The sequence below is a fragment of the Pristiophorus japonicus genome, chromosome 3 (assembly GCF_044704955.1).
Source record: "Pristiophorus japonicus isolate sPriJap1 chromosome 3, sPriJap1.hap1, whole genome shotgun sequence".
In the NCBI taxonomy this organism is placed as follows: Eukaryota; Metazoa; Chordata; class Chondrichthyes; family Pristiophoridae; genus Pristiophorus; species Pristiophorus japonicus.
In genome coordinates this window covers 173,307,700-173,320,084 of record NC_091979.1, presented here as the reverse complement: position 1 = coordinate 173,320,084, position 12,385 = coordinate 173,307,700, and the positions used below count along the sequence as shown (strand labels likewise).

At 44.9% G+C, this 12,385-nt stretch overlaps 1 protein-coding gene across 1 annotated transcript; it reads right to left on the bottom strand.

Annotated features, from left to right (window-relative positions):
* Window positions 1–7,464: 7,464 nt before the first annotated feature.
* LOC139259404 (secreted phosphoprotein 24-like) lies at window positions 7,465–12,120 on the bottom strand. The gene is made up of 8 exons (XM_070874869.1): window positions 12,050–12,120; window positions 11,804–11,907; window positions 11,496–11,624; window positions 11,068–11,199; window positions 10,907–10,951; window positions 10,384–10,428; window positions 7,626–7,724; window positions 7,465–7,503 (listed from the first exon to the last, which is right to left on the bottom strand). Exons 1-8 carry the CDS (start codon window positions 12,099–12,101, stop codon window positions 7,471–7,473), a joined length of 639 nt encoding a protein of 212 aa, XP_070730970.1. The 5' UTR covers window positions 12,102–12,120; the 3' UTR covers window positions 7,465–7,470.
* Window positions 12,121–12,385: the final 265 nt, after the last annotated feature.

The following is a 12,385-nucleotide window of genomic DNA, read 5'->3' as shown; positions in this document are numbered from 1 at the left end:
TGAAGAACTTAGCAAATTGATCGGGGAGCACCTCAAACCGGTGAGTAGCATACATATGGCCCGACACAGATTCTACACCCACCGACGTCGTGAAAGACAGAGCATACCGGACTTCGTAGTGGACCTCTGGTGTTTGGCCAGCCTCTGTAAGTTCACAGACACCTGCAGGGGGGAGATGCTAAGGGACTTCTTTATCGAGGGCATCGGTCATGCGGGAATTTTCCGCAAATTAATTGAGACCAAGGATTTGACCTTGGACGGCGGCGTTGTTAGCTCAAACTTTCATGGCGCGCAGGAAGAGATGAAAATAATATAGGCGTGCAATTCTGCCTCTAACACGGCGATGGATCAGGGAATCAACATCATCAATGCGACTCAGAGCCCCGCAGGCAGGCAGGGGCAGTCCGACACTCCCCAGGCAGCAATAGACCCCAGAGGAGGATTCCAACAGAGACAATGGCAGGCTGAACAGACATTCACGCCATCACAGTGGACAATGCGGCCCGGGGTGGGGCCATTGACACCCACTAATAGGGTACCTAAGAGCAGTCAAAGGGACAGTCAGCATGGAATGCCTGTCCATAGTCCCTTTGTTCCCAACAATGGAAACTTTAACTCATGCTGGAGGTGTGGGGGAAAACATTCAGCAAGATCTTGCAGATTTCAACAGTTTGTCTGCAGGAACTGCAATCTCAGTGGCCATTTAGCTCAAATGTGCAGGAAGTCTGCAACCTGACTAATATATGAGGCAGATGGACCAGAAGAGGGTTCTTTGAGGCAGGATGACTTTTGGGGCAAATCGATGGACGCTGAGGTTCAGCGGGTCCATGTGGCGAATATTCACAGCTCATACACCAAAACGCCACCAATGATGATGAGCGTTTTATTAAACGGTATCCCTGTACACATGAAACTGGACACTGGGGCCAGCCAGTCACTCATGGGCATTCAGCAATTTGAAAAGCTATGGCCACTTAAAGCCAGTCGACCCAAATTAGCACGTATTGAGACACAATTACAGACTTACACTAAAGAAATCATTCTGGTACTAGGCAGTGCAAGGTTGGCTGCTGCTCTGGATTGTCCCGGGCAATGGTCCCGCACTGTTGGAGAGGAGCTGCTTAGCTGAGATGGACTGGAAATGGGGGGATGTTCACGCAATGTCATCTGTGCTCACAAGTCCTGCAATGATTCGATTCACTATTCCAACCTGGCATCGGGACTTTCAAAGGCACTAAAGTAGTGATACACATCACCCCGGACGCCAGGCCAGTGCACCACAAAGCCAGAGCGGTGCCGTATATGATGCAGGAAAAGATTGAGAGAGAATTGGACCGGCTGTTGAGAGAGGGCATCATCTCGCCTGTTGAATTCAGTGATGGGCGAGCCCCATCGTTCCCGCCCTAAAAGCGGATGGCTCTGTCAGGATCTGTGGCGACTACAAGGCCACCATCAATCAGGTGTCCCTACAAGATCAATACCCACTCCCGAGAGCGGAAGACCTCTTCGCCACGCTGGCAGGTGGCAAGCTGTTCACTAAGTTGGACCTCACTTCAGCCTATATGACCCAGGAACTGGCCGACGAATCTAAACTATTGACCACCATCACCACGCACAAGGGACTGTTCGTTTATAACAGGTGCCCATTTGGCATTCGATCAGCGGCCACGATTTTTCAACGAAACATGGAAAGCCTGCTTAAATCCATTCCTGGAACGATCATATTCCAGGACGACATCCTCATCACGGGCCGAGGAACACCTCCACAACCTGGAGGAGGTGCTACGCCGACTGGACTGGGTAGGCCTGCGACTCAGGAAGTCTAAATGTGTGTTCTTAGCTCCTGAGGTTAAGTTTCTGAGCAGGAGAGTTGCTGCAGATGGGATTCGGCCCACCGAATCCAAAACAAAGGCGATTCGACGAGCACCCAGGCCCTGCAACACATCGGAGTTGCGTTCATTCCTGGGACTGTTGAACTACTTCGGGAACTTTCTGCTGAACTTGAGCACTTTGTTGGAGCCACTACACGTGCTCCTGCATAAGGGTTGCGATTGATTTTGGGGGGACTGTCAGGAACGGGCTTTTGATCGGGCGCGAAACCTACTTTGTTCGAACAAGTTGTTGACCCTGTACGACCCCTGTAAAAAAATGGTTCTGACATGGGATGCATCGTCCTGTGGGGTTGAGTGCGCATTGCAGCAGGGCAATGCTGAGGGTTAACTACAACCTGTGGTTTATGCTTCCAGATCGCTCTCTCAAGCAGAACGGGGATATGGGATGGTCGAGAAGGAAGCGCTTGCATGTGTCTATGGTGTCAAAAAAATGCATCAGTACCTCTTTGGTCGGAAGTTTGAATTAGAGATGGACCACAAGCCATCAACATCCCTGTTGTCAAACAGCAAGGCTAACAATGCCAACGCATCAGCTCGCATACAGCGATCGGCTCTCACGCTGGCTGCTTATCACTACTCCATCCGGCACCAGCCAGGCACTGAAAATTGCGCTGACGTGCTCAGCAGGCTTCCACTGGCCACCACTGAGGGGGCAGCAGAGCAAAGCACCGAGCTGGTCATGGCTGTCGATGCCTTTGACAACGCAGGCTCCATCATCACAGCCCGCCAGATCAAAATCTGGACAAACGGAGATCCCCTACTATCCCTGATTAAGAAATGTGCCCTGACTGGGGATTGGGCGCCCGCACACGGAGCATGCCCTGAGGAGGTCAGACCGTTCCGCAGACGGATGGATGAGCTCTTCATCCAAGCCGACTGCCTACTATGGGGCAGCCGGGTAGTTGTGCCCCAGAAGGGCAGGGAGGCATTCGAACTCCACAGCGAGCAGCCAGGCATTGTGCTGATGAAGGCCATTGCTCGGTCACACGTTTGCTGGCCTGGAATTGATTCAGACCTGGAACACTGTGTTCGCAGGTGCCCGACATGTGCCCAGCTAGGTAATGCCCCCAGGGAGGCCCCGCTCAGCCCGTGGCCCTGGCCCACCATGCCATGGTCACGCATTCATGTTGACTACGCGGGCCCGTTCATGGGTAAGATGTTCCTTATTGTGGTAGATGCGTACTCGAAATGGATCGAGTGCATTATTCTGAATTCATGCACGTCATCCACCACCGTGGAAAGCCTACGTGCGATCTTTGCAACCCACGGCTTGCTGGACATCCTGGTTAGTGATAATGGCCATGTTTCACAAGCTACGAATTCCGAGCGTTTATGTCGGGCAATGGCATCAACTATGACAGGACTGCGCCGTTCAAGCCGGCCTCCAATGGCCAGGCGGAACGTGCGGTCCAAATCATTAAGCAAGGTATGCTCAGGATTCAAGGACTATCCCTACAATGCCACCTATCGCGCCTCCTGCTGGCCTATAGATCCCGACCGCACTCGCTCACAGGGGTCCCGCCCACAGAGCTACTAATGAAACGGACACTCAAAACTCAGTTGTCCCTCATTCACCCAGTACTGACCGACAAGTCACAAAACAAGTACCATGACCGTAATGCGAGGGGGAGATATATAGAAATAAATGATCCTGTATTCATCCTCAATCACGCCATGGGGCCCAAATGGCTTGAGGGCACTGTAATTGACAAAGAGGGGAATAGGGTCATCATGGTAAAACTCAACAATGGTCAGATATGCTGTAAGCATCTGGACCAAGTAAAAAAAAGGTTGACATCGACACGGAGGAACCTGAAGAAGACCATGAGATGGAGCTCACAACACCGCCAGTGAACGAGCAACAAGAGCAATCAGAAGAATGCACAGTCCCTGCGCTCAACCCGGACAGGCCGGAATCACCACAGGTGACAGACACTCACGTCAGTGTCCAACAACCAGAGCCCCAACTGCGGCGCTCCACGAGGGAGTGTTGACCACCTGAAAGAATAAACCTATGATCCCAATAAGACTTTGGTGGGGGAGGTGATGTCATGAATGTAACCCCAATGTAACACCACTGTATTACTGTATACACTCAACCTAGATGCATACCTTGACCACAAGGGGTGAACTTGTGGGAGACACTCCTTACCTGATCACAGGTATAAAAAGGGAGGTCCCACGCAGGGTCACCATCTTTGGAGTCCTGTGAATGAAGAGTTAAGGTCACAGAGTGACCTTGTCCCCAGAATGTGCCTCGTGTGGTTTCATACTGTAGAGTAAGGATTTTACAGGGTCGATGAGGGTAATGCGTTTGATGTAGTGTATATGGATTTTAACAAAGTATTTGATAAGATCCCACATAGCAGACTGGTCATGAAAGTAAAAGCTCATGGGATCCAAGGCAAAGTGGCAAGTTGGATCCAAAATTGGCTCAATGGCAGGAAGCAAAGGGTAATGGTTGATGGGTGTTTTTGTGAATGTAAGGCTGTTTCCAGTGGGGTTCCACAAGGCTCAGTACTAGGTCCCTTACTTTTTGGAGTATATATCAATGATTTAGACTTAAATGTAGGGGGTATGATTAAGAAGTTTGCAGATGATACAAAAATCGGCTGTGTGGTTAATAATGAAGAAGAAAGCTGTAAACTGCAGGAAGATATCAATGAACTGGTCAGGTGGGCAAAACAGTGGGAAATTGAATTCAATCCAGAGAAGTGTGAGGTAATGCATTTGGGGAGGGCTAACAATGCAAGGGAATACACAATAAATGGCAGGAAACTGAGAAGTGTAGAGGAACAGAGGGACCTTGGAGTGCATATCCACAGATCTCTGAAGGTAGCAGGACAGGTATGTAAGATGGTTACAAAGGCATAGGGAATATTTGCCTTTAATAGCCAAGGCATAGAATACAAGAGCAGCGAAGTTATGCTTGAACTGTATAAAACAGTAATTAAGCCACAGCTAGAGTATTGCATGCAGTTCTGGTCACCACATTACAGGAAAGATGTGAGTGCACTAGAGAGGGTACAGAGGAGATTTACGAGGATGTTGCGTGGACTGGAGAATTTTAGCGATAAGGAAAGATTGGATAGGCTAGGGTTGTTTTCTTTGGAACAGAGAAGGCTGAGGAGAGACCTAATTGAGGTGTATAAAATTATACAGGGTCTAGATAGAGTGGATAGGAAGCATCTATTTCCCTTAGCAGAGGGGTCAATAACCAGGACACATATATTTAAAGTAATTGGTAAGAGGTTTAGAGGGGATTTGAGGGGAGATTTATAAACCCAGAAGGTGGTGGGGGTCTGGAACTAACTGCCTGAAAGGGTGGTAGAAGCAGAAACCCTCACCACATTTAAAAAATACTTGGATGTGCACTTGAAATGTAACCTACAATGCCATGGACCAAGAGCAGGAAAGTGGGATTAGGCTGGAGAGCTTTGTCGGACGGCACGAACACAATGGGCCGAATGGTTTGCTTTCGTGATGTCAATTTCTATGATTCGATGATTTGATGATTACAATACTTTCGGTGAGTGCAGGCAATGGCAATGTTGCCGACTTGCCAGAAATGGCGTTCGTCACGGGCCCTGAACTGTGGCTGCTCAGTACCAATTGTACACAGACCAAACAGCATAAAACTACCAGTAATTGCCCACTACAGTAACTCACAGTTCCAATCATCCCTGACCTTAATTTCACAACACCCTTTCAAAAAAATTCATTCATCTGATGTAATTTCTGTTTTTAAACAAATCTGGCAAAATAATACTTGGTTGTGATTTCAGAAGAAAATGTAATCAACAGAAAATGAACTGTCAACCAAGTTTGTTATCAGGAAAAACATTATTTTATTGATCATTTCAATGAAAATGGAACAGTATTAACACAAAACAAAATGGTATGTTGGAAATGGATTACATCAGATGCAAAACAGGATGAACAATTATGTCCACCTCGGTAACATTGCCCGTCTCCGCCCCTGCCTCAACTCTTCTGCTGCTGAATCCCTCATCCATGCCTTTGTTACCTCTCAACTTGACTATCCAACTCACTCCTGGCTGGCCTCCCACATTTTACACTACATAAACTATAGGTCATCCAAAACTCTGCAGCCCATGCCCCAACCCGCACCAAGCTACGATCACCCATCACGTCTGTGCTTTCTGACCTACATTAGCTTCTGGTTAAACAAAGCCTCGATTTCAAAATTGTTATCCTTGTTTACAAATAACTCCATAGCCTTGTCCCTCCCTATCTCTGTAATCTATTTCAGCCTCACAACCTCACAAGATGTCTGCGCTCTTCAAATTCTGCCCTCGTGAACATCCCACATTATAACTGTTCAACCATCAGTGGCCGTGCCTTCGGCTGTTTGGGCCCGAAGCTCTGGAACTCCCTCCCTCAACCTCTCCGCCTCTGTATCTCTTTCCTCCTTTAAGACGCTCCTTAAAACGTATCCTTTAACCAAGCTTTTGATCATCTGCCCTAATTTTTTCTTATGTGGCTCAGTATCAAATCTAGCTGTTTTGTCTTGATACACTGCTGTGAAGTGCCTTGGGACACTTCGTTAAAGACGCCATATAAATAAAAGTTAGTATTATTATTTATTATTGCACCGTTGCTCTCAGAGGGTGAATTTGGCCGTTTGTTACCAAGCAACCCACAAGCTCTTCCTGAGGGCAGTAAGAATGGGCAAGATAAGTCATAATCTCGAGCAAGGAGCTTTAAATAATGAATACAAATAAAACTGGAGATGCCTGTGGCTCCAACAACACCCTTCCTTCTATCCATTGAAGTAAGGTTGTTCAGTTCCACTGAGTTTTCAAATAATGGTCACGTTGCTCAATGTAAACATGCATTCAGATTTTTAATGTTTTATTTTTCCAATTGTTTCCTACTCTTTCTCCATAAGTCCTTCTTCAATGGCTTCCATCTGATCAGGTCACAGGTTATTTACATGGTTGGCTTCTCAATAACTATTTCCAGTTTGAGGGACCTTGCATTCAATAAGACAAAATATTATTTGAAGAATATTAAGCAGTCTCTTCCACACAAGCTGAATTCCATTCTCACAAAACACTTCACTAAATTGAAGGTGGATTTGAATATCAGGCAACCCAATGACTCCAACCTCCACCTGGTGAAGTACGGAATCTTGATGCAGTCCCACTTGCCCAGCTTCACACCCCAGATTTCAAGCAGCAAAGCCCCAGCACGCCAACAGCTACCAGTAGAATGAGGAAACTTGTCTAAAGTATCTGACAGGTTGGTTTGAGCGCTGTGTCTGTCTGAACTCCCATCTGATCAGTGAAGTGAGAAACAATATTTGAAAGACATCAGGAAATATTCTCTATATATTTTTAATTTGATCCACAGAATACAAAACAACAATACACACCAAAGGACAGAACATTTACAAACTATAGAATCTCCCAGTTACAGTAAAATGTACACTCAGGAACGCCAGGTCCCCCTGATATGTGAGCAAGTAAAGTACAATTGATCACATCTTCTTTAATCTGATTGAGGTCTTCTTGTGTTCACACCAAGCTCGGCCTTTCAGAAGTTTCATTCATGGTTAGTGTCGGTCTCTTGAATCCTCATTGTGTTCCTGGAGTGAACGGAATCAACGGAATTGTCATTTTCAGATGGACTGAGTTCTGTGTTTAATTGTTATTGATAATCATGATCAAGAAGGCAATTAGCTGACTCAAACTCCTCGTTTATACTTACATTTGAAGAACTCTCAAGCAATAATTCATTTGGCTCACTCTCGAACGATGATTCTGTTGATTCATTCTCGAATGATAATTCTTCAGACTTGCTTTTCACCTGTGTTAAAATATTAATGTTTACATCTTTAGCAAAGCATGTAAACAATCACAACTATTAGAATCAGCTGCAAATTAAAGGTTAAATCATATTAGATTATAAATGTGGATGTGGCAACTCTTTAAATTTCAAAGTTGAGATTCAGTGGCTCAGTGTGGGAGTGGAGAAATCGTCACCAAACATCTCATGTTCTGAATGCAGCAATAATCAATACAGCCCTGGTACAGTGGTCCTAATGAATGATGAGATTATCCATCAATTGCTCTCTGGTGTGTTGACTTTGCCATATGAAGCAGTAATTATTGTCTATTCGATGAGCAGTATATAAATGATATAACAACAGAAAATGGTAGGTCAGGCAGCATCTTTGGAGAGAGAAACATAAGAACATAAGAACATAAGAAATAGGAGCAGGAGTAGGCCATACAGCCCCTCGAGCCTGCTCCGCCATTCAATAAGATCATGGCTGATCTGATCATGGACTCAACTCCACTTTTCCGCCTGCTCCCCAGAACACCTTATCCCCTTATCGTTTAAGAAACTGTCTATTTCTGTCTTAAATTTATTCAATATCCCAGCTTCCACAGCTCTCTGAGGCAATGAATTCCACAGATTTACAACTCTCTGAGAGAAGAAATTTCTCCTCATCTCTGTTTTAAATGGGCGGCCCATTATTCTAAGATCATGCCCTCTAGTTCTAGTCTCCCCCATTAGTGGAAACATCCTCTCTGCATCCACCTTGTCAAACCCCCCTCATAATCTTATACGTTTCGATAAGATCACCTCTCATTCTTCTAAATTCCAATGAGTAGAGGCCCAACATACTCAACCTTTCCTCATAAGTCAACACCCTCATCCTCGGAATCAACCTAGTGAACCTTCTTTGAACTGCCTCCAAAGCAAGTATATCCTTTCGTAAATATGGAAACCAAAACTGCACGCAGCATTCCAGGTGTGGCCTCATCAATACCTTATAAAGCTGTAGCAAGACTTACCTGCTTTTATACTTCATCCCCTTTGCAATAAAGGCCAAGATACCATTGGTCTTCCTGATCACTTGCTGTACCTGCATACTAAGCTTTTCTGTTTCATGCACAAGTACCCCCAGGAACCGCTGTACTGCGGCATTTTGCAATTTTTTTCCATTTAAATAATAATTTGCTCTTTGATTTTTTTCTGCCAAAGTGCATGACCTCACACTTTCCGACATTATACTCCATCTGCCAAATTTTTGCCTAACAGAATTAACGTTTCAGATTACTAACTTTTAGTCAGTAGTGGAAAGAGTTAGAGATGTAACAGATTTTAAGCAAGTGCAGGGCAGGGAGGGGGGCAAGAAAGAACAAAAGCAAAGTTCAGTGATAGGGTGGAAGGCAGGCAAAATTAAAAGACAAAAGGGATAATGTTGCAAGGCAAAAGGAGATGGTAATGGGACAAGCTAAGAAACAAAAGATAAATCGAGATGAGGTGTAAATGGGAATGGCAGAATCATCAACAGCTGTCATGTGAAAAAATAGGGCAGAGGTTATGGTCTGAAATAGTTGAACACGATGTTGAGTCCAGAGTCTGTAAAGTGCCTAATCGAATGATGAGGTTCTGTTCCTCGATCTTACATTGAGCTTCATTGGAAAAGGCAAAAGGCAAAGGACAGATTGATCAGAGTGGGAGTGGAGCAGAGAAGTAAAGTGACAAGCGACCAGAAGCTCGGGGTCATGCTTATGGATTGAATGGAGGTGTTCCGCAATGCGGTCTCCCAATCTGCGTTTGGTCTCCTGAATGTAGAGGAGACTGCATCTTGAGCAGCGAATGCACTATACTAAATTGCAAGAAGTACAAGTAAATCGCTGTTTCACCTGGAAGGAGTGTTTGGGGCCCTGGACAGTGGGAATGGGGAGGTAAAAGGGCAGGTGTTGCATGTCATGCTCTTGCATCAGAAGGTGCCGTGGGAAGGGAAGTGGGTGTTGGGTGTGATTGAGGAATGGACCACAGTGTTGCGGTGAGAACTGTCCCGTCGGAATGCTGAAAGGTGAGGGGAGTGAAACAATTGTTTGGTGGTGGGATATAGCTAGAGGTGGAGGAAATGGCAGGGTATTATACATTCAATGTGGAAGCTGGTGGGGTAAAAGGTGAGGACAAGGGGAACCCTATCGTGCTTCTGGGAGGGAGGGGAAGGGCTTAGAGCAGAAGTGTGGGAAATAGAACATACACAGTCAAGGGCCATGTCAACCACGGTAGAGGGGAATCCTCAGTGGAGGTAAAAGGAAGACATATCAAAAGCACTAGTATGGAAGATGACATTGTCAGAGCAGATGTGACAGAGACGAAGAAATATAAATGATGCTGCGCTCATGGTGCTATCAGTTGTGTCTGTCCTGATACCATGTTTGTTGTCAGGGGAGAACATTCTCTCTGATTCTAGAACATCCTTAAATTCAGTGAAGAACAAACTCATCCTCTTGGGGTCAATTCAACAATCCTCTGGCACTGGTTGGAGAACACCCAATAGAAACTGAACATCAGAATCGCCTCTCCCACTACTTCTGTGTGGACAATTAATTAAATACAAGCCTCAAATTCTACTCTGACACAGCTGAATCCAGGTTTCAACAGTTTATTGTAGTTGTTAATCAGCTGAGTAAAAGTCCCAGTTTATACTTACATTTGAAGACTCCTCGAGTGATGATTCTTTTGACTTGCTTTTCACCTGAATTAAAATAATAATATTTGTATGTTCAGCACAGGGGATCAATGACACACTTCGAAACAAAAGTTTTAATTATTAAATTATAAATGAGGAATTGTTAGCTTTGCAAATTTCGGAGTTGTGATAGAGTGTCTGAGTGTTGCTTTGGAGAAATCCTCACCAAACATCTCATGTTCTGTAGTGGAGCAATAATCAATACTGACCTGGTACAGTGGGACTGTGGGGTGAATGGTTACACTAATGATAGGTGACACTCTCCATCAATTGGTATTTATTGTATTGGGGTTAACTCAACAATCCTTTAAATAAACCACTCATGAATTGACCATCAGAATCCTTTCCCCCAGTGCTTCGAACTAAAATAAATTGCGGTCTCACACTCCATTCTGACATAGTTGAATCCAGGATTATAAACGTTATTGTCGATAATTGTGATCAAGAAGAAAATCGCCTGAAAAAGTTCCCAGTTTATACTCACATTTGACAACTCCTCGAGTGATGTCTCTTTGGATTTGGTTTTGACCTGTATTAAAATATTTATATTTAATATGATTAGCACAGGCGACCAATGAGACATTTTGTAAATAGCCTCAAGTGTTAGAAAGCCCATTGCCCTGAATTGTATAATTGTGAGGTTACCTCAATACTGTCTTCACTTGACTCTGATGAATCACTGCTGCTGTCAACTGTCTTCAAACCTCGACACTCCACATCGATGTCAACGACCTTATCAGCAAAATATTCAACACGGCTTTTGCAAAATCCTTTTTCCTGTCAAAATAAAACACGAATCTTCTTAAATAATTAAATAACAAGCTCAGCATGGCCACAGGTAGTTTCTATGACAAAACTCAGCATTTATAACTCAGTACACACGGCCCTTTCTATGATATAACTCAGTACACACGGCCCTTTCTATGATATAACTCAGTACACACGGCCCTTTCTATGATATAACTCAGTACACACGGCCCTTTCTATGATATAACTCAGTACACACGGCCCTTTCTATGATATAACTCAGTACACATGGTGGTTTCGATGCTACAATATAACTCAGGACTCACAGCGGTCTTTCTGGTGCTGAAGAGACAGCTGTGATCATCAAATTCCAGTCCAGAATTCTTGGAGCAGACAGTTTCTTTCACCAAGAATGTTAAATCCACGTTGTACGACAATTTGCCTGTGCGATAAATCTAATGAAAGGGAAACAGATGATTAGTGTGTTACCATATCCAGTGTTCTTACTCTGGTCAGATTAAGCTCAGAACAACACAGCTCTTTATTTTCTACAGATGCCTCCACTGGCACAGTCAGAATCATCACCAACAGGGACTTTAGACAGTGAAACACACTTAGACCAGGACACACTTACATCCTTCACTCTTCTCCTGGTTATACCACAGAGATTGGTGGTCTCGGTGATTTCGTTCAGCTTTATAACTGACTCTCTCAGAGCATCCTTAGGGCTTGGTACTCCTGCAGAGAGAAAAGGAAAGTTGTACAAAACACTCCAGCATCCTTCAGTGAATTCTTTTGAAACATTGGTAAACTATCGCTGACTGAAGCTCATTGCCAATAACTCGTTGCTTTATGAGGAGCCGCTCTCTCCAGTACGTACCTGAGCAGTGGAGGATCTGCACTGCAGCAATGGTGAGGAGAAAGGAGTTCATTCTGCCTCTTGTGTGATCAGCTGGCTGGTTTCTAAGAGTAAAGTTGCTGCTTCTCTCTCTTGCTCTGCCTTTCCCTTGCAGCGTTCAGTCTTTATATACAGTACCTCCACCACATTCAAACACTGACTCATATTTGCTCAGTGTGGTGATCCTGGGCACGGAAATCTGCTGACAAGTGGGCTCAAATATGGGCAGAGCTTCCTCCAAATAGTGTCATCAGGTTTAGATTTGGTGGCAAAAGTGTGAGATCAAATATTATTCCTCAGAATATGGAATAATGACCC